The sequence below is a fragment of the Pseudorasbora parva genome, chromosome 12 (genome assembly GCF_024679245.1).
Source record: "Pseudorasbora parva isolate DD20220531a chromosome 12, ASM2467924v1, whole genome shotgun sequence".
NCBI lineage: Eukaryota > Metazoa > Chordata > Actinopteri > Cypriniformes > Gobionidae > Pseudorasbora > Pseudorasbora parva.
In genome coordinates this window covers 36,407,288-36,430,390 of record NC_090183.1, presented here as the reverse complement: position 1 = coordinate 36,430,390, position 23,103 = coordinate 36,407,288, and the positions used below count along the sequence as shown (strand labels likewise).

The 23,103-nt window shown below is 37.9% G+C and overlaps 2 protein-coding genes across 3 annotated transcripts in view; both read left to right on the top strand.

Annotated features, from left to right (window-relative positions):
• srsf3a (serine and arginine rich splicing factor 3a) overlaps positions 1-3,592 on the top strand; it is a 10,151-nt gene extending 6,559 nt beyond the window's left edge. The window contains exons 4-7 of the mRNA XM_067458185.1: positions 1,421-1,479; positions 2,684-2,845; positions 3,045-3,131; positions 3,221-3,592. Coding sequence (XP_067314286.1) covers positions 1,421-1,479; positions 2,684-2,845; positions 3,045-3,131; positions 3,221-3,248 — 336 coding nt within the window. The 3' untranslated portion in view covers positions 3,249-3,592. The remainder of the gene's footprint in view (positions 1-1,420; positions 1,480-2,683; positions 2,846-3,044; positions 3,132-3,220) is intronic.
• A 618-nt stretch (positions 3,593-4,210) lies between these two features.
• rab44 (RAB44, member RAS oncogene family) lies at positions 4,211-23,102 on the top strand. Of its 2 annotated transcripts, none has more exons than XM_067460131.1 (10): positions 4,211-4,325; positions 5,111-19,347; positions 19,430-19,512; positions 19,602-19,714; positions 19,793-19,906; positions 20,527-20,608; positions 20,681-20,795; positions 20,956-21,054; positions 22,674-22,750; positions 22,862-23,102. In XM_067460131.1, the coding sequence occupies exons 2-10, from the start codon at positions 5,113-5,115 to the stop codon at positions 22,944-22,946; spliced, it is 15,003 nt and encodes a 5,000-aa protein (XP_067316232.1). In that variant the 5' UTR covers positions 4,211-4,325; positions 5,111-5,112; the 3' UTR covers positions 22,947-23,102. The 2 variants fall into 2 exon arrangements, with proteins under 2 accessions (XP_067316232.1, XP_067316233.1); XM_067460132.1 differs by having other exon boundaries at positions 4,233-4,325; positions 8,444-19,347.
• The last annotated feature ends 1 nt before the right edge of the window (position 23,103 follows it).

The window sequence follows — 23,103 nt, the reverse complement described above, 5'->3', positions numbered from 1 at the left end:
TGCGGGACACCCTTAGCCAGGGTTCAAAGCAGCAAATGCGAGTTAAAATCGGTGCTGTTACTCGGCAGTTGCCTTTTTTTATGTGAACTTTGACTGCTTGTTTGTGAGAATATGATTTATGATACTGCAAGTGTGGTGTCGCTTATAATTTACATTTGGAAAGGCAACATACGCCAAACATCTTCTCAAATTTGTAATGAGAATCATTTATAAATTTGTTGTCAACAAAGAGGATTTTTAATGTCTCCCTGCGGTTTTCCTCTTAAATAAAAGCTCAATGGTTTAGTGTTTGAAAGCTAAGAAATTAAGACCACCATAAATGTTATTATTGGAATTTTACTGCTCTGTTAAATAAAATAGATTTATTATTAATTCATGTTTTTACTATAACATTGTAATGTAAAATACTACCATACATACTATAAATTAATTATCTTTATATCTTTATTTTATTTTACAGTACAATAGTATGTATTGCAATAGTAAGATATTTCTTTATTAATTTGATTTTTAAAAATATATAATAAAAAAACATTTTTTTAATAATAATAATTGCTGTGGGGGTCAGGGCCCAGTTGCATGAAAGCCCTTAAGTTAAGAAATTCCAAAGTTAGTAAAAAAAATGGGTTTGCAAGAAAAAAAACCTAAGGGTCCACTTATGGAACATGGCTGTCACAAAGTATTTTCCCTTAATTACTTAAGTATTCCCTTAAGTTCTGATATGCGTTGCAACAAAGTCCTTGGTAAACATTTAGCCTTAAATGAAGGGACGGATACAAATTAGGCCTATCGTGCCAGGATTTTGTTTTATGCGTGAAAGTGACTGATTATAGCGGCATGCTTAGGTGCTTTACCCCTGTATTCTAAAAGAATAGCTTTTTTTTTGTCCTTGGTCCAGTCTGGTTTAGATTTTTTTTCCTAGGACTGTAAAGCTGGTTAGCACACAAGACTAGGTGCCTTGCCATGTCGCAGCTAGGACACCAAGCACCAGATGCATCATTCTGGACATTCGTGCTCAAGTTCAAGGCGGCAAAATCCGTTAATATAATCACTATACAGGAAAAATGGTGTCGATGTGTAAGTACAATGACATTGAGGTGGACAAATATAATGTAATTTAATGGGAAACTGTATGATTGGCACGGCAGGATTGAGCATCCTCCGGTGTCGTAGCGGGATGATGCGCAGTCCCGTTGTGCGTACACTCATAGAAACAATGTGCTTGAATTATAGGATGCTCTGTGCCGTCCGTCAGACCCCCTTTAATAATCTCCATAACTCAAATATTGTAATTGTAGCTGTATAGCTTATTAAATGTTAAATTTGTCTAAAAGTTAGTGGTCTGTTATGTTCTCTTTATTGTGGGATATTTTTGTAACTACACTATATCAACTGCTTCTCCATTGTTGTGTTTTGTCAGAAACTATCACGGAATGCTTCGTATAAACACTTTGGTAAGGGTGACGGTTTAAGCCCAAAGTAAATTGCGTTCTGCAATGGTCCTTGCACTTGCCTGTGTGACATAATTTTTGGCCTCAGGAGGGGCATCCACGCACAGTTCATGTGCAGCCCAATTTTTGTGTCCACTTAGACGATATGCAAGTGATTTGAGCACTTGAAAACAAAGTCCACTTGATAGTGTTCACGTGCCGAACGCGTCTTTTCGCTCTCACTGTTAAAGGTGTATACTTTTTGAGAGGCTCGCGCACTCAACTGTGCACAGAGCGGAACCCGGCAAACAAAGTATACTCTGGCCTTAAGGCATTTGTTGCAACGCTCTTAAAGAAATCCCTTGCCTCAGGGATATACACCCCCTTTAAGTCAAACCACTTAAGAGGTTTCATGCAACCAGGCCCAGGTTTTCTTTCTTTTTTTTTAGCTGATCACATGCCTGATTTCCAAAGAATCTTCTCATTGTTTGGGTTTAATGTCATTTTTCTATTTATATTAATGAAGCTGACCACCCCACCCCCCCTTTCAGAGACATCACCAAGCTTCTACTCATCTTCCTCTGAGTCAGTCAACTAGCCCTCTTTCAACATCATGTGACCAGCGTACACCAATCAGCTCACATGATCCAAGCATGGCCACCAGCCCATTGGTTCCTGAGCATGCCTCTCTCAGGCTCCTTCACCTCCTCCAACGTTAACCTGATCGGCAAAACCAACCACGCCACACTTACAACCAATCAACGGGTCTTATGCCCCTCCCCAAATGTCTACATGACAACATATCCTCAGCAGTCCTCATCTAACTGACATCTTCAGCCACCTACTGTATAGCAGTTAACATCTAGCAACCATGTGGCAAAATCTCCCCGCAAATTACGCCCTCCTGACCAGCACTCAGCTTCCCTGCATCATAACTAGCTTGTTGAAAACAAAATAGTAAGTTAATGCCTTTTCCTCCCGCTTAATGACATTGAATTTTGTTTATTTGGTGGTTTTGAGGTATGACCTTTTTTGTTACGGTAACGTGTATTTTACAGTATCCAAAGAGTGAGTTTTTTTCCTCCCCTTCAAAACAGTACATTTATATCCCTCTGTTTCAGTAGTTTTCATACTGAAACCTTTTTGATCAGAGCACAAAGGTTTGGCCAATGAAAGGCTGATCTGGAATGGCCACTTCTGATAGTTGATTTAAATTGATTTACCCATTATGGGTTTCATAACCTTCACTGAAGGCAGATTAGTGTCTATTCTGGAAGAAAAAAAAACTATTGTCATTGCGTGGCGCTTCATATATCATTAATATTTTTGATCATATTGACACCTGACTTGTCAGTATTTCTTGCATCCACGTTTAGGTCACCCAGGAGGCAGAGCTTTAGCCGGAGCCGGAGCAGGTGAGCCTTTTAAATGTTTTCATAATACGACCAAAGGATTTACATCTCCATAACCAGTTTACCTATAGCTTTTATTTATGGCTATTCTTATGGGCATAGCTCTCTAAATTTGCCCTCTATCTTCTCATTTTTGCAATTCCTTAGCAATGTTGTAACCATGACATGCACTCATTCAAGTGTATTTCCGTGGCTTTTATAGGTCCCTTTCCAGAGAGAGGAGAAGAGAGAGGTCTTTGTCTAATGATAGAAACTATAAACCTTCAAGGTCTTTCTCAAGATCACGCAGGTAGGCTTACACTTGAGTTGTGGTGTATGGGATAGCTGGAGTATTGACATTTATGCTCATGTAATTTGTCTCGTTTCTTTTCTTTTCAGTCGTTCACGATCCAATGGTCGGAAGTGAGAAGTCCAGCCTTGTCAGAGAAAGCATGTCTGTGCATTCCTACTTGACAGACTAGGATGATGGGAAACAATGATGGATTGTTTTGTTTTTGTTTTTGTTTTTTGGCCCCCAAAGTCTTTTTAAAATGTTTTTCCCCATAGCGTTCCGAGTATCCTTTTTTACTTAAGATATCTGTGCTTAATGGGTAGCAATGGTTTCATCCTGCCTAAATGCCTGGAATGTAATTTTATGCTCTTTGGGCAGTGAAAAGTTCTGAATGGAGTATCTCATGTCTGGTGATCATTTGAAACCAATTTTGTATGCTTTTTTTGTTCGTACTTCCATTAAAAAAAGTTACTTATGAATTCGTTGTATGACTTCTCTTTACTCTACAATTCACAACGACTATTATTTTAGGTAGCATGAACTAGCTATTAAATTTTTACAGCAAGTATTAAACTATTTTATTATAATTTCTGCATGTATGAATGCATTTATCAACAATGAGTAATAGATTTATGAATTCATTTTAACCTATAATGCTGCAACAGTAGTTCATATGGATGGCATTGTTAATTAATTGAATCTTACTGTAAAGGGGTTTTTTTTTAAGAACAACCCAGAAGGATATTTGAAGGTAAAATGAAATGCAGCTTGAACTTTTTGCTGCTTTTTATTCATTTTGAGTTTTAAGTGCTATAGGTCCACTTAATGGGTTGCATAAGTGAACTTTAAAATATGCACTGAACATCTAGCAGATTGCTGTGCTTTTTGAGAACTAACAGATTTATCATCAAACCCAAGATGATAAATCAACTGCTAATAATATGGTTAAATTTAAATTTTGAAGGACAAAAACTTGAGTCTTGCAGAGGAATAGTTATCAGCAACTCTGTGAAATGCATGCTTACCGTTCACACTTAACATGCGATGCAATTTGTGTCAACAATACAGGAAGTTGAGGGTAGCGGCGAAAAGGAAGCTACAACTCGGCTTCCTTCAAAAGAGAAACATAGGCAACTAAAAGTGTTCAGCTGTGAGCTCTACTAAAAGCCCTAAGACTGCAAAGTAGATGGATTCTTAAAGGATCACCAGAAGGTAACATCCGTTTATCATGGTACTTTCTGAGCATCACAAATTTTAGGGGGAACGTTTTACAATTATGCTGTCACTTGTATTTGGAAATGCAAAGTTTACATGTAAAGTATGTAGTTTAACACTGGATTACTTCGTTATGTTATGTAGTTTATTAGTTATTGGTGGAATGTCTTTTCACATTGTGTACTTACTATCTGAGCAGACTGTTAGTCTTGCACACTTTTTTGGTGTTTTCCTGATATTGTAATGATAAAATCTTTATCCATCCATCCAACAATATATGTATTGACACATAAAGATTTTTTTTCACTTTTGGAGTTGGATGAAGACAATAGTTGAAAAGGTGTTGCATCATTACTCATTTATTTTTCGTTTAGATTGTAAGATGCTTCATTCTTCTAAGTTTTATATTCTTACTAAAACTGACTAAAATGGTAACATGTTTTTCAGCACATGTTGAATGGAAGGAAAATGTCATTAAATGACTACTGTAGTTGTACAGTATTGTGGCCTGATGGCGAATGGAAATTGTAAAGACAAATGTTGTTTTTGACACATTTGTTACTGAAAATATAACTCTTGACCTTATCTTTACTTGTATCTAGCTTGTTAGGGTGCTTTGAGAGCACATTCGTGACATTTGATATATGAGTCATATGCATATGACGCATCAAAAATGCTCTCTGGTTTCCTTTTTAATCATGTTATTATAAGTGTTAAAGATGTTAAAGTGTTAAAGAAATTACTTATCCCCATTGTTTCTTATTTTATGAACATATGAACAGCTATGTCAAACAGAAGATCCAAGAAGAACCAGAGAATTGGTTCATCTAGACGAGGTCCTAAAGGTCTTAACAGAAATATTGAGAATGATGATGACGATGGGTCTCAACAGACTCCTGAGAATGGTGATGGGAAAAATGAATTTCACACCACCTCTGATTACCATTCAGCCCAGTTTGATTATCCCTCAAGCTCAAGTATTGATCAGCAAACATCTGCATTAGAATGTCCTCCACATGCAAGGACTCAAAAGGATTCACTCCTGGAGACTGAACTGCCAGAAAGGAAAAGAAAAATGGGATCAACTCGCAAGAGTGCTGGTGGGTTTAAAGTGGAGAGCAAACTTGATGAGCTGAGGACCACTGAAGAGTTAGATGAATATGTCAGTCAACCAAACATATCAGCCACTGAAGAACAACATTCATCTCTCAGAGGAAACAAACAATCAAGTTCTCCTTCTAATTTATCCCTTCATGCTGAAAGTTATGGATTGGGTGGGGAGTATCAAGCAACTCTTACGGATGTGGTTTCAGAAAATGTAGAAAAAGATGCAATGCACCATCAAGAAATAACCTCTCATTCATATGAGGTAGTAAATGCTATGGTATCTGAAAGTGATTTGTTACGAGAGGATCCAGCCATGTTTAATAAACTAAAGCCATTGAGTTGCCAAGAAACCCCATTAGCCAGCACCACTGGACAAAAAAGGAGGATGGGATCAACCCGCAGGCCTCTCGGGGGGAAAAACAGTGAAAATGTAGGTGTGCAAGAACATTTGAGAAGCATGACAGAGAATGAAAGAAAAGCAGAAGCCGTAGACAAAGCGAAGTTCATCATTTCAGAAGAGATGGCACAAATGTGGGATGATGTGGTAAGAGATGCTCCATCGTCCCACACAGAAACATCAAATGAGCCTCTATTGGCTGACCTGAAGGAGCCTGAAGTTTCAGCTGGAACTGAAAATGAAACTATAAACCAAACAGTTGCTTTCCCCCATGTTAATCCAGAAAAGCCCCTACCTGAAACATCTAGCCACAATGGTACTCCATTACTCAACAAGGGATTGGATTTTAAGTTTGGTTCACACACTGAGGATTTTAACAAAGTTTTGGAAAATGACAACCAACATGTGCCTGATAAAAGAAATGATACAAGCACATTTCAAGACTGTAGAGATGTAAATCCAGCAGAAGGCAAGGATGAGTTTCTAATGCAGAAAGAGGAACTATCATTAAACAAAAAAACAAGAAGTTTATCACCAAGACATGATGCACAATTACTTGTTTTAAATTGTGAGGAATCTCCTTCACTAAGCCAACATACTGCTCAGCTTATAGAGGAAGGAAATATAAGTTTTGATGTTCTCGCATCTAATATTAGTCATGCTGAACACACATCAACCAATTCACCACATGAGAAGAGCGATGCTGTTAAAGAAAGCCAAGAGATTTATGTGGAAATGAATGTGTGTGATGTTGCTTCAATAACATGTGATACTCTGACTGATTTAGAGTGTGCTGATGAAAGAGGATCTGAAACCAACAATGTATTTGAAATCATGGACCAGTGTGATGCAAGAGATCACAATGTAACACAAATAATAATGGAATCAAGAAATAATAAAGAAGATGGAGGAACAAGCATTGAGACACATTTACATAAGGAACCGTGTGAAGTTTTAAAGGAGTTGCATAGAGGACGAGAATATTCTTCAACTATATCTCAAATACAAAGTGGTCCATCACAAGATAATGCTGGGAAGATGCTAGAAAATAAAGAGGTTAGAGAAGACAAAGGAGAAACTATAATTATTGATTTGACCTCAAAGTCAGAGGAAATGCTTAGTTTTGAACACTTAGCAACAGACATAGGATCTCATGCACACCAACAATCTCTTGGTGAAGAAGGCTATGATTTTAGTGAAAACTTAGAGAATGTATCTTTTGATGGAAGTGTTGGAAGAAGTGGAGAAACAGAAGGAATTGAGAGGATGGGTGCGTCACTCCTGATATTAGAAGTGGAAAAACCTATAACCGATGTTAACAAAGTGTGTAATAATAGTGAATCAAATTTACAAATAGAAAATCCAGACCAAAACAGAGTATTAACAGAAGAGAAAAAGGATACTTCCTCTGATATAAACCAGGAAACATTTCAAGTATCCAATAATGTTTCTGCTGTGATTGATTCTAGTCCTCTTTTACATGTAGCCATAGGTTCAGAAGAGACAGACACCATTGCGGAGGAAAGTGATATCAGCCTTGTCATTCCTGAATATTCTCAAGATTCTTACAAGCTCACATTTCATTCAGAGACCCAGTTAAATGAAGGAGATACTGAAATAGTGCCAGTAGAGGGAGACACAGACTTAGAAATTCAAAAAGAGATCATATCTTTTTATTCATCTACCAGTGAAGCTGTTGGAACAGAAGAGAACAGCCATGATAGTGTTTTAATCAGAGAATTTGATGATACAGTTACAGTGGAGAGGAACAGGACTTCTGAATCAGATTTATTTCAAACTTCTTCTGAAAGACTGAAAATATCTAAAAACCCTGAGAATGAAGTTTCAAGTGACGTCAACATAATTCCTGAAGGTTCTCACAGTGAGGAGGTACAGGCAAAATCCAGTCCAGTTGTTCACAAGCAAAAAATGGGCTCTACTCGAAGACCTCTGAAAGGGAATAAAGGACAAAGAAAAGGAGTAAAATATGATAATGAAAATGAGACACTTGACAGTGAATGTATGATCAATGTAGAGAAAGAAACATTCAGTTTGGAGGATGAACCCAGTCTAGATAAATCTACATCACAAAGCTCAAAAGATGGAGCTAAGGAACAGGAGATGGAAATAAGTGATGATAATGACGTCGGTCCTGCTGAAGGGTCTGAATCTGATCTCATGCAGTCATCGTTTAGTTTAGATTCAGAGTCTGAGGAATCCACTGCAGTAACTATCTCTCACATCACAAAATCACAAACCCTCACAAAAATGAATAAAGAGACTGAAAATGATGGAGAGGCTGAACGAGTGCCAGCAGAGGGAGAAGCAGAATCAATCTCAGAAATTCAAACAGAAAAGAAAACGACAGACTTAACAACATCTGAAGCAGAAAGAACAGAAGAAAACACCCTTGATGCTACTGTTATAGTCAGAGAAGTTGACTTTACTGTAGATACAGTTACAGAGGAGAGTCGTATGTCTGAGTCTGATCTGCTTCAAAATGATACTTTCACTGATGCAAAACTGGAATTATTGAAAGTATCTGAAAATAACGATAATGTTTCTTCTGTGACTGATTCTGGCCTTCTTGTGCAAGATAATGTCACTGAAGGGTCAAGAGAGACGGATACAATTCCTGATCGAAATGACACCAACATCATTCCTGAAGATACTCAAGGAGAGGCGGCACACTCAAAACCACATCCAATTGTTCACAAGCGAAAAATGGGCTCAACTCGAAGACCTCTGAAAGGGAATAAAGGACAAAGAAAAGGATTAAATTATGATGATGAAAATGAGACACTTGACAGTGAATGTATGACCAAAGTAGAGAAAGAAACATTCAGTTTGGAGGATGAACCCAGTCTAGATAAATCTACATCACAAAGCTCAAAAGATGGAGCTAAAGAACAAGAGATGGAAATAAGTGAGAAAAATTATGTCGGTCCTGTTGAAAGTTCTGAATCTGATCTCATGCAGTCATCGTTTAATTTAAAATCAGTGTCTGAGGAATCCACTGGAGTAACTATCTCTCACATCACAGAATCACAAACCTTCAGAAAACTCAATCAAGAGTCCCAGGAAAAAACTGGAGATGCTGAAAGTGCACCAGCAGAGGGAGACGCAGAATCAATCTCAGAAATTCAAACAGAAAACAAAACGATTGACTTAACATCTGAAGGAGAAGGAACAGAAGGTAACATCTGTGAAGCTACTGTTATAGTCAAAGAAATACAAGTTATTGGAGATACAGTTACAGTGGATAGTGATATGATTACTGAGTCTGATTTTCATCAAAATGTATCTTCTTCTAATGCACACGTGGAAGACTTGAAAGTATCTGAAAATGTTGAGAATAAATTTTCAGGAGAAATCGACACAATTACCGATCCAAGTGACATCAACATCATTCCTGAAGGTTCTCACAGTGAGGAGCTACAGGCAAAATCCAGTCCAGTTGTTCACAAGCGAAAAATGGGCTCAACTCGAAGACCTCTCAGAGGAGATACAGGGCAAAGAAAAAAAAGAGAATATGATGATGAAAATGAGACATTTAGTAGTGAAAGTATGATCAATGTAGAAAAAGAAACATTCAGTTTGGAGGATGAACCCAGTCCAGATAAATTTACATCGCAAAGCTCAAAAGATGGAGCTAAAGAACAGGAGATGAAAATAAGTGATAATAATGACGTCGATCCTGCTGAAGGGTCTGAATCTGATCTAATGCAGTCATCGTTTAGTTTAGATTCAGTTTCTGAGGAATCCACTGCAGTAACTATCTCTCACTTCACAGAATCAAAAACCCTCACAAAAATGAATAAAGAGACTGAAAATGATGGAGACGCTGAAAGAGTGCCAGCAGAGGGAGAAGCAGAATCACCCTCAGACATTCAAACAGAAAAGAAAACGACAGACTTAACAACATCTGAAGCAGAAAGAACAGAAGAAAACACCCTTGATGCTACTGTTATAGTCAGAGAAGTTGACTTTACTGTAGATACAGTTACAGAGGAGAGTAGTATGTCTGAGTCTGATCTGCTTCAAAATGATACTTTCACTGATGCAAAACTGAAAGCATTGAAAGTATCTGAAAATAACGATAATGTTTCTTCTGTGACTGATTCTGGCCTTCTTGTGCAAGTTAATGTCACTGAAGGCTCAATAGAGACGGATACAATTCCTGATCGAAATGACACCAACATCATTCCTGAAGATACTCAAGGAGAGGCGGCACGCTCAAAACCACATCCAATTGTTCACAAGCGAAAAATGGGCTCTACTCGAAGACCTCTGAAAGGGAATAAAGGACAAAGAAAAGGATTTAATTATGATGATGAAAATGAGAAAATTGACAGTGAATGTATGATCAATGTAGAGAAAGAAACATTCAGTTTGGAGGATGAACCCAGTCTAGATAAATCTACATCACAAAGCTCAAAAGATGGAGCTAAAGAACAAGAGATGGAAATAAGTGAGACAAATTATGTCGGTCCTGTTGAAAGTTCTGAATCTGATCTCATGCAGTCATCGTTTAATTTAGATTCAGTGTTTGAGAAATCCACTTTAGTAACTATCTCTTACATCACAGAATCACAAACCTTCAGAAAAATCAATCAAGATTCCCAGGAAAAAACTGGAGATGCTGAAAGTGCACCAGCAGAGGGAGACACAGAATCAAACTCAGAAATTCAAACAGAAAACAAAACGATTGACTTAACATCTGAAGGAGAAGGAACAGAAGGTAACATCTGTGAAGCTACTGTTATAGTCAAAGAAATACAAGTTATTGGAGATACAGTTACAGTGGATAGTGATATGATTACTGAGTCTAATTTTCATCAAAATGTATCTTCTTCTAATGCACACGTGGAAGACTTGAAAGTATCTGAAAATGTTGAGAATACATTTTCAGGAGAAATCGACACAATTACCGAGCCAAGTGACATCAACATCATTCCTGAAGGTTCTCACAGTGAGGAGCTACAGGCAAAATCCAGTCCAGTTGTTCACAAGCGAAAAATGGGCTCAACTCGAAGACCTCTCAGAGGAGATGCAGGGCAAAGAAAAAAAAGAGAATATGATGATGAAAATGAGACATTTAGTAGTGAAAGTATGATCAATGTAGAAAAAGAAACATTTAGTTTCGAGGATGAACCCAGTCCAGATAAATTTACATCGCAAAGCTCAAAAGATGGAGCTAAAGAACAGGAGATGAAAATATGTGAGAATAATGATGTCGATCCTGCTGAAGGGTCTGGATCTGATCTCATGCAGTCATCGTTTAGTTTAGATTCAGAGTCTGAGGAATCCACTGCAGTAACTATCTCTCACATCACAGAATCAGAAACCCTCACAAAAATGAATGAAGAGACTGAAAATGATGGAGACACTGAAAGAGTGCCAGCAGAGGGGGAAGCAGAATCAATCTCAGAAATTCTAACAGAAAAGAAAACGACAGACTTAACAACATCTGAAGCAGAAAGAACAGAAGAAAACACCCTTGATGCTACTGTTATAGTCAGAGAAGTTGACTTTACTGTAGATACAGTTACAGAGGAGAGTAGTATGTCTGAGTCTGATCTGCTTCAAAATGATACTTTCACTGATGCAAAACTGGAAGTATTGAAAGTATCTGAAAATAACGATAATGTTTCTTCTGTGACTGATTCTGGCCTTCTTGTGCAAGTTAATGTCACTGAAGGGTCAATAGAGATGGATACAATTCCTGATCAAAATGACACCAACATCATTCCTGAAGATACTCAAGGAGAGGCGGCACGCTCAAAACCAAGTCCAGTTGTTCACAAGCGAAAAATGGGCTCTACTCGAAGACCTCTGAAAGGGAATAAAGGACAAAGAAAAGGAGTAAAATATGATGATGAAAATGAGACATTTAGTAGTGAAAGTATGATCAATGTAGAAAAAGAAACATTCAGTTTGGAGGATGAACCCAGTCCAGATAAATTTACATCGCAAAGCTCAAAAGATGGAGCTAAAGCACAGGAGATGGAAATAAGTGATAATAATGACGTCGGTCCTGCTGAAGGGTCTGAATCTGATCTCATGCAGTCATCGTTTAGTTTAGATTCAGAGTCTGAGGAATCCACTGCAGTAACTATCTCTCACATCACAAAATCACAAACCCTCACAAAAATGAATAAAGAGACTGAAAATGATGGAGACGCTGAAAGAGTGCCAGCAGAGGGAGAAGCAGAATCAATCTCAGAAATTCTAACAGAAAAGAAAACGACAGACTTAACAACATCTGAAGCAGAAAGAACAGAAGAAAACACCCTTGATGCTACTGTTATAGTCAGAGAAGTTGACTTTACTGTAGATACAGTTACAGAGGAGAGTAGTATGTCTGAGTCTGATCTGCTTCAAAATGATACTTTCACTGATGCAAAACTGGAAGTATTGAAAGTATCTGAAAATAACGATAATGTTTCTTCTGTGACTGATTCTGGCCTTCTTGTGCAAGATAATGTCACTGAAGGGTCAAGAGAGACGGATACAATTCCTGATCGAAATGACACCAACATCATTCCTGAAGATACTCAAGGAGAGGCGGCACACTCAAAACCACATCCAATTGTTCACAAGCGAAAAATGGGCTCAACTCGAAGACCTCTGAAAGGGAATAAAGGACAAAGAAAAGGAGTAAAATATGATGATGAAAATGAGACACTTGACAGTGAATGTATGACCAAAGTAGAGAAAGAAACATTCAGTTTGGAGGATGAACCCAGTCTAGATAAATCTACATCACAAAGCTCAAAAGATGGAGCTAAAGAACAAGAGATGGAAATAAGTGATAATAATGACGTCGGTCCTGTTGAAAGTTCTGAATCTGATCTCATGCAGTCATCGTTTAATTTAAAATCAGTGTCTGAGGAATCCACTGGAGTAACTATCTCTCACATCACAGAATCACAAACCTTCAGAAAACTCAATCAAGAGTCCCAGGAAAAAACTGGAGATGCTGAAAGTGCACCAGCAGAGGGAGACGCAGAATCAATCTCAGAAATTCAAACAGAAAACAAAACGATTGACTTAACATCTGAAGGAGAAGGAACAGAAGGTAACATCTGTGAAGCTACTGTTATAGTCAAAGAAATACAAGTTATTGGAGATACAGTTACAGTGGATAGTGATATGATTACTGAGTCTGATTTTCATCAAAATGTATCTTCTTCTAATGCACACGTGGAAGACTTGAAAGTATCTGAAAATGTTGAGAATACATTTTCAGGAGAAATCGACACAATTACTGATCCAAGTGACATCAACATCATTCCTGAAGGTTCTCACAGTGAGGAGCTACAGGCAAAATCCAGTCCAGTTGTTCACAAGCGAAAAATGGGCTCAACTCGAAGACCTCTCAGAGGAGATACAGGGCAAAGAAAAAAAAGAGAATATGATGATGAAAATGAGACATTTAGTAGTGAAAGTATGATCAATGTAGAAAAAGAAACATTCAGTTTGGAGGATGAACCCAGTCCAGATAAATTTACATCGCAAAGCTCAAAAGATGGAGCTAAAGCACAGGAGATGAAAATAAGTGATAATAATGATGCCGATCCTGCTGAAGGGTCTGCATCTGATCTCATGCAGTCATCGTTTAGTTTAGATTCAGTGTCTGAGGAATCCACTGCAGTAACTATCTCTCACATCACAGAATCACAAACCCCCACAAAAATGAATGAAGAGACTAAAAATGATGGAGACGCTGAAAGAGTGCCAGCAGAGGGAGAAGCAGAATCACCCTCAGACATTCAAACAGAAAAGAAAACGACAGACTTAACAACATCTGAAGCAGAAAGAACAGAAGAAAACACCCTTGATGCTACTGTTATAGTCAGAGAAGTTGACTTTATTGTAGATACAGTTACGGAGGAGAGTAGTATGTCTGAGTCTGATCTGCTTCAAAATGATACTTTCACTGATGCAAAACTGGAATTATTGAAAGTATCTGAAAATAACGATAATGTTTCTTCTGTGACTGATTCTGGCCTTCTTGTGCAAGTTAATGTCACTGAAGGGTCAATAGAGACGGATACAATTCCTGATCGAAATGACACCAACATCATTCCTGAAGATACTCAAGGAGAGGCGGCACGCTCAAAACCAAGTCCAGTTGTTCACAAGCGAAAAATGGGCTCTACTCGAAGACCTCTGAAAGGGAATAAAGGACAAAGAAAAGGAGTAAAATATGATGATGAAAATGAGACATTTAGTAGTGAAAGTATGATCAATGTAGAAAAAGAAACATTCAGTTTGGAGGATGAACCCAGTCCAGATAAATTTACATCGCAAAGCTCAAAAGATGGAGCTAAAGCACAGGAGATGGAAATAAGTGATAATAATGACGTCGGTCCTGCTGAAGGGTCTGAATCTGATCTCATGCAGTCATCGTTTAGTTTAGATTCAGAGTCTGAGGAATCCACTGCAATAACTATCTCTCACATCACAAAATCACAAACCCTCACAAAAATGAATAAAGAGACTGAAAATGATGGAGACACTGAACGAGTGCCAGCAGAGGGAGAAGCAGAATCAATCTCAGAAATTCTAACAGAAAAGAAAACGACAGACTTAACAACATCTGAAGCAGAAAGAACAGAAGAAAACACCCTTGATGCTACTGTTATAGTCAGAGAAGTTGACTTTACTGTAGATACAGTTACAGAGGAGAGTAGTATGTCTGAGTCTGATCTGCTTCAAAATGATACTTTCACTGATGCAAAACTGGAATTATTGAAAGTATCTGAAAATAACGATAATGTTTCTTCTGTGACTGATTCTGGCCTTCTTGTGCAAGATAATGTCACTGAAGGGTCAAGAGAGACGGATACAATTCCTGATCGAAATGACACCAACATCATTCCTGAAGATACTCAAGGAGAGGCGGCACACTCAAAACCACATCCAATTGTTCACAAGCGAAAAATGGGCTCAACTCGAAGACCTCTGAAAGGGAATAAAGGACAAAGAAAAGGATTAAATTATGATGATGAAAATGAGACACTTGACAGTGAATGTATGACCAAAGTAGAGAAAGAAACATTCAGTTTGGAGGATGAACCCAGTCTAGATAAATCTACATCACAAAGCTCAAAAGATGGAGCTAAAGAACAAGAGATGGAAATAAGTGAGAAAAATTATGTCGGTCCTGTTGAAAGTTCTGAATCTGATCTCATGCAGTCATCGTTTAATTTAAAATCAGTGTCTGAGGAATCCACTGCAGTAACTATCTCTCACATCACAGAATCACAAACCTTCAGAAAACTCAATCAAGAGTCCCAGGAAAAAACTGGAGATGCTGAAAGTGCACCAGCAGAGGGAGACGCAGAATCAATCTCAGAAATTCAAACAGAAAACAAAACGATTGACTTAACATCTGAAGGAGAAGGAACAGAAGGTAACATCTGTGAAGCTACTGTTATAGTCAAAGAAATACAAGTTATTGGAGATACAGTTACAGTGGATAGTGATATGATTACTGAGTCTGATTTTCATCAAAATGTATCTTCTTCTAATGCACACGTGGAAGACTTGAAAGTATCTGAAAATGTTGAGAATAAATTTTCAGGAGAAATCGACACAATTACCGAGCCAAGTGACATCAACATCATTCCTGAAGGTTCTCACAGTGAGGAGCTACAGGCAAAATCCAGTCCAGTTGTTCACAAGCGAAAAATGGGCTCAACTCGAAGACCTCTCAGAGGAGATACAGGGCAAAGAAAAAAAAGAGAATATGATGATGAAAATGAGACATTTAGTAGTGAAAGTATGATCAATGTAGAAAAAGAAACATTCAGTTTGGAGGATGAACCCAGTCCAGATAAATTTACATCGCAAAGCTCAAAAGATGGAGCTAAAGCACAGGAGATGAAAATAAGTGATAATAATGATGTCGATCCTGCTGAAGGGTCTGCATCTGATCTCATGCAGTCATCGTTTAGTTTAGATTCAGTGTCTGAGGAATCCACTGCAGTAACTATCTCTCACTTCACAGAATCAAAAACCCTCACAAAAATGAATGAAGAGACTAAAAACGATGGAGACGCTGAACGAGTGCCAGCAGAGGGAGAAGCAGAATCACCCTCAGACATTCAAACAGAAAAGAAAACGACAGACTTAACAACATCTGAAGCAGAAAGAACAGAAGAAAACACCCTTGATGCTACTGTTATAGTCAGAGAAGTTGACTTTACTGTAGATACAGTTACAGAGGAGAGTAGTATGTCTGAGTCTGATCTACTTCAAAATGATACTTTCACTGATGCAAAACTGGAAGTATTGAAAGTATCTGAAAATAACGATAATGTTTCTTCTTTGACTGATTCTGGCCTTCTTGTGCAAGATAATGTCACTGAAGGGTCAAGAGAGACGGATACAATTCCTGATCGAAATGACACCAACATCATTCCTGAAGATACTCAAGGAGAGGCGGCACACTCAAAACCAAGTCCAGTTGTTCACAAGCGAAAAATGGGCTCTACTCGAAGACCTCTGAAAGGGAATAAAGGACAAAGAAAAGGATTAAATTATGATGATGAAAATGAGACACTTGACAGTGAATGTATAACCAATGTAGAGAAAGAAACATTCAGTTTGGAGGATGAACCCAGTCCAGATAAAACTACATCACAAAGCTCAAAATATTCCCAAAAGCTCACAGATGTAAAACTGGATTCTGAGTATGTTTCTTTTGTGACTGATACTGGACTTCTCGTGCAAGATGATGCCACTGAAGCATGTAGTAATGTGACCACAGAGTCTGATTTTCATCAAAATGCCTTTTCTCAAGTAGAAGAGTTGAAATTATCAGAACATTTTGAGAATAAAGTTTCAGGAGAAAGATATACAATTACGGAGCCAAGTGACATCAACATCATTCCTGAAGGTTCTCACAGTGAGGAGGTACAGGCAAAATCCAGTCCAGTTGTTCACAAGCGAAAAATGGGCTCAACTCGAAGACCTCTCAGAGGGAACAAAGGACAAAGGAAAGGACAAGAAGACACAGAAACACTCTCAGAAATTCAAGACCAGAATAATGTGGTTGGTTACAACATGACACAAGAAATTTGTAATATAAGACATGATGAAAATGAAGAGAGAATGACCACAACGCTAGTGGGTATGTCAGTGCTGCTATGTGATGATTTGAAGCAAGAGCATACATCAGATGACTCTCAAACACAAACTGATCCGTCACAGATTGATACTGACTTATTAGAGGTCCCAGTGAGAACTGCAGATTTAGTCAGAGACAGCCTTATAAGTCATTATGATCTTGTCTTGTCTGATTCCCTGTCTTTGGAGGAAACTCAAATTCATGTGTCATCTGAGGATTTTGCCATGGGTGACACTTGGGTACCTCCAACAGAGGTAGTGGAAGTGCATTCAGTCTCCAACAGATCTTTGCAGAAGAGAAAAATAGGGTCAACTCGGAAGAGAGGGAAGAGGATGGTAAATGAAGAGGAGGTTGAAGAAGAGAAAGAGGGAGAAGCTGAAAATACAACGATTGATGATGGGACCACAAAGTCTGAGAAGACATTGATCCTTGGAGAAGCCATTACAGGATCTCTTGTACACCTGCAAGCTTTTCAGCAATCGGATGTTCAGACAGAAAAATCAGAACAAAATGATCAAAATCAAGCTGCTGAAATTGTTTCAGACCTTCCTTTGGGAGATGTTGAGACGTATTCATTTCCTGAACAAAGTGAAATCATAAGCCTCATTCCCGAAGAGTCTCACAGAAAAGATGTACAATCAAACTCTATTCCAGTTGTTCACAAGAGAAAAATGGGCTCATCACGTAAGACACTCAAAGGGAACAAAGGGCAGAGAAGAGAAGTAGAACCCAAAAAGATGGATGGAGAGAGTAAAGGAATTGCAAAGGAGCAGGATACAGGCACACAATTATCAATCAGTGAAGGAGAAAATGATTGTAAATTGGATGAAGATGTTGAACAAAACTTCCCTGTTGAATTTTCTTATCAAGCTATTTCAAACATGCCTTTTGAATCAGAAGATGGAGTGAAGGAATTTTCTCTTAATATCAATAACCCACCTGAGGTGAGTGAGGAAAAGGGATTGGAGAATACTGTAAATGACAGTAACAGTCTGAATGAGGCAATCAATCTCTATGAAGGGACAAGGGACACATTTGTCTTGACAGTCAGTCATGAAGATGTTCATCAGATTATGTCTGCAGAATACCTTGATCAGCATGTTCATGGAGGATCAGAGACTGAACAAACTGAAACCATGTGCCATGTTTTTTCCACACAAGAACAAAAAAACACTCAAGATTACGTTAACAACGAAAATAGCTCTCAAAAAATACTGTGCACCAAAGAAAAGAAGCGAAAGATGGGCTCCACCCGGAGAAATCCTCAAGGAAGGCATGGGAAAGACATGGGTGACCAGGATGATATACTTGGTATGGTAATGGAGATAGAAACCAAAAAAGCAGAGGATGATTTGGATGATATGCCTTTAGCATCAATCATTAGTCAGCCCAAGGAAATGTCCTTAGAAGCTGTCAGTGCCAGAGATCTCGAATTAGAAATGTCAGTTAGTGCAACAGATTTAAAAGGAGGTGAAAATGATTATCAGAACAATTCTGACTCCAGTGGACCATCTGGACCCGAACAACCTGAAAATACTCTTCAGATATGGGAAAATCAGTTAGTAAGTGCTGATGTTACCAAACAACTACAACCAGAGAATGTTACAGTTGAGAAAAGAAGAAAGATAGGCTCGACTCGGAAGAATGTCAGAGAAGGAGGAATACGGGGAAAGAGAGATGCATACAAGGACACGGAAACTGCAGACACACATCTGATGATGTCTCAGGACTCTGAAATTATCTTATTAGGAAAAGCTGTAGGAGAGCAAAAAAAATACGATCAGTCAGAGGATTCACTTCTTAAGGAGATAGAGAGAGCTTTAAATAAGACTTCTCAAAGTTCATCTAATTACGAGTTGAACGTCAATGAGCCAAACTCTGGTCACTTAGAGAATACTCCTTATCTCAATAAACCAGAAATCAAATCTCTTCAGCCACAACCACCACAGACCTTCCAAACTCACAGTGAACCCAACTCACCAGAAAGACGACGAAGAAAAATGGGTTCAACTCGCAGGAGTCCTAGACAGCAGCTCAAAGCAGAAAGGGAGGATGAAGACAAAGAGGATGGGGCGGTAGAAGAGAACTCAGAGGGGGAAAAGCAAGAAATTAAGAACCTTGAAAGAGCTGAGGTGTCTGTAGTGCATAATATCCCTCAAAATAAACTGAATAAAGAACATCTTAATGTCCCCAGTGCACACACAAGTAGCAGTCAACTAGAAGAAAGTGGTAACCCTGTTGTCCAAGAAAGGACCTCACCTTCAACTAAAAGGAAATTTGGTTTCAGACGCACTAATAAGGGCAAACAAGGCCTTGGTAGGCTGGACGCTGCTGACAGAAGTGAATTAGAAGATGAGGTCAATGATGACTTAACGGTATGTATTACTTCATTGTAGATTTTGTACTTTAGTCTTTTACGGAAATTGTATTTCAAAACACTTATATTGTTTTGTAAAGGTTTGTAATGCGTATCCCAGCTTACAACCAGAGAATCAACCAATTTCCAAATCGATCTCTGAGCAGAGCAACATGGAAACCAGGTATGACAGAGAGCTGTATAAGAGTTTTTTATTTATCTCAAATTTCTTTAAAAAATAAATAAAAATAAAAAAATTTTTTCTTCTTCTAGAAATGAAGAAGCTGCTCCAAAAGGCACTGATGCTGGTCTTGTTTCTTTGGACCAAATCATAAAACGTGATAGAAGCACTGGAACCAAGCAGACAATAAATATACAGAACAGGAGTGAGCAAAGTGATAAAACATCGTTCTGTAAATTAATGATTACATTTTATTGTCTAATACTCTGTAATATAATTTCAGATAATGAAGTACAGTTTAATGTGGTCATGGTGGGAAACAGCTGTGTTGGGAAGACTTCCTTCATAAGACGCTTCCATGAAGGGCAGTTCACTGAGGATTACCGCTCCACTATTGGTGAGTGTTGTGATGGAGAGGAGTAATTATATAAACTAGCGTTCAAAAGTTTGGGTGCATTAGTATTTTTTTATGTTTTTGAAAAAACGTCTCTCAAGCTCACTCAGTCTGCATTTATTTAACCAAAAATACAGAAAAAAAGTATTATTGCAACCTGTTTTCTATTTATTATATATATATATATTTATTTATTTTTATTTGATTGATTCTTGTGATAGCAAAGCTGCCATTACTCCACTCTTCAGAGTCACGTGATCCTTCAAAAATTTGGTGCTCAAGAAATACTAGTCATGCTCCTTAATATTTTGTGAAAACTATGACACATTTTTCAGGATTTTTTTTAATCATTATAAATGCCTTTACTGTCACATTTCATGCTGAATAAAAGTATTAATTTCTTTAATTTCCCAAATTTTACTATGATAGTGTATAAAGTGTCATGATACAGAGCTGTATAAAAACACAATTTCTAGAAAGAAGAAAAAATGCTCCAAGAAAGACTAAATTATGTGTATACTGTAAATGTATAAATTCATAAAATAGAATAACTTAAAGCTGTTTTATGTTTTTTTTTTTAAGTTTGCATGTATCATTGATAGTTAACACTGTGTTGCACCCAGGTGTTGATACCTGTATGCAGACTGTTGTGTTGCCTGACAGAACTGTTAAACTGCAGATATGGGACACAGCAGGTCAAGAGAGGTAAGACATCAGAACAAAATAATATGTGATGAAAAAAGAGTGTGTGATTTAACCCCAAAAACTCTTTATAAGGTTTCACAGCATCACCAGACAAGTGTTCCACAAGGCTGATGCGGTTCTGCTCATGTATGAAATCACATGTTCAAAGAGCTTCATTTCTGTACGAGATTGGATCTCTCAAGCTCAGGTAGATATTGTTTTCATTTCCTTTTGTTTTAGTCAAAATATAAGACCTTATATATAAAATAAAATATAAATTGAGAATTGATTGAAATTGATTTTGCTGAGAAACTATGCTTAATCAACGTTTCCTTGCCTTAATTGCATTATGACGCAATGTCCCACAGGAGAGGGCTCCTGATGATGCCATCATGATATTGCTCGGAAACAAGAACGATTCTGTTAAGCGTGAAGTCCAGAGTGAGGAAGGGGGGGATCTAGCCAGAGTAAGAGTTCATTGTGACCCCAACAGTTCTAACTATAATTGTTTTGCATAACTCTATGTTCCGTCATGGTCAGAATTATTGGCACGCCTGGTAAATAGATCAAAGATGGATGTAAATTCACAAAAATATTATGTCCACTAAAGTAAAATAATTGATAAATCACATATATGAAATAAATGCTTTTTTCCAAAACATGTTGGCCATAATTATTGGCACCCTTTTATTAAATACTTTTTGCAAACTCCCTCCCCAAGATAACTGCCAAGAGTCCACTTTAATACCTGATGAGTCTAGGGAACACCTGACAAGAGATCAGAGACCATTCCTTCAGGCAGAATCTCTCCAGATCCTTCAGATTCCCAGCTAGATTGTTAATGCTGCTTCTTCTCTTCAGTTCACCCTACTCGTTTTCTTTAGGGTTCAGGTCAGGGAACTGGGATGGTCATGGCAGAAGCTTCATTTTGTGTTCAGTGACACATTTTTGTGTTGGTTTTGGTGTTTGTTTTGGATAGTTGTCCTGACGGAAGATCCAACCATGGCCCATTATAAGATTTCTAGCAGAGGCCATCATGTTTCGATTTTTATCTGTTGGTATTTGCTAGAACCCATAATACCATGTATCTGAACAAGATGCCCAGGACCTCCAGCTAAATAAATAGGCTCACAACATTAAAGATCCAGCTGTATTTTTAGCCGTGGACATGGGGTCCTATTTTATCTCTGTTTGCACCGAACTCATCTGGTGGTTGTGCTGCCAAAAGCTCTTTTTATAGTTTCATCTGACCACAGAACCAGATCCCTTTTGAATTTCCAGTCATGTCTGGCAACTGAATATGCTTGAGTTTGTTTCTGGATGAGCAAGAAGGATCTTTCTTGAAACACTCCCAAACAACATGTGGTGATGTAGGGGTTGTTTGAAACATTTTTTTTTATACATTCTTACCCCAAGACTACACTAATCTCTGCGATTCTCCATCTGTGATCCTTTGTCCACTCAATTTTTCCCCTCACCGTACATTAAGAAAATATAGACACATCCTCTTCCAGGCAGATTCGTAACATCTGTATTTGATTGGAACTTAATTATTGCCCTGATGGTGGGAATGGGACTCTTATAGCCACTTTCTATTTTGTGAAGCTCAACCCTTTTTTGCTGCACATCAGGACTATATTCTTTGGTTTTACTCATTGTGATGAATGATTAAGGAAATTTGGCCTTTGTGTTTTCTCAGACTCCTGTGAAACAAGGCGTCATAGCTAGACAATTTAATGTTCCTAGTCACCCTGGTGTGCTAATAAATATAAATATTAATTGGAATATACTTCAGAGATATTTTACTCATAAACAGTTCTAGGGGTGCCAATAATTGTGGTCAACATGTTTTGGAGAAAAACATTTATTTCATAATGTGATTTCTCCCCCCTCCCCCACACACACTTTCCCTTTTACTTCAAAGAAAGGTTAGATCTTTGCTATTTTTTTAATGATTGAACAAATGGATAAAAAAAATGCTGATTCATTTTTACAGCCATCTCTGATTATAATTACAAGGGATGCCAATAGTTCTGACCACAATTGTATAAAAACAACTTTGTGGTTGTATTTTCCCATTTATTAGGAGTATAACATGCATTTCATGGAGTGCAGTGCTGCAACTGGGGCTAATGTGTCAGAATCCATGATGACTCTTGCAGAGTAAGACTCAAAACAATCAGAAGCAAACTTATTTATCACAACAATTATTACTTGTTCAATGTGTGTGTGTTTTATATCCATGCATAATGACTAATTTCTCATTGCTCCTAGGTTATTAGTGCAACGAAAGACACAGAAAAAGGGAAACACAATATTAAGAAGAGAATCACCACCGAAGAAATCTGGTTGCTGTTAAAACACACACACACATACATACACACAACACACGTGCACACACGTACACACACACGCACACACACGCACACACACGTACACACACACACACACACACACACACACACACACACACACACACACACACACACACACACACACACACAATCATTAAAAAG

Coding starts and splice junctions, on each gene's coding strand:
- rab44 (XM_067460131.1), top strand. CDS start 5,113: ATGTCAAACAGAAGATCCAAGAAGAACCAGAGAATTGGTTCATCTAGA. Junction 19,348..19,429: donor AGGTCAATGATGACTTAACG/GTATGTATTACT, acceptor TGTTTTGTAAAG/GTTTGTAATGCGTATCCCAG. Junction 19,513..19,601: donor CAGAGCAACATGGAAACCAG/GTATGACAGAGA, acceptor TTCTTCTTCTAG/AAATGAAGAAGCTGCTCCAA.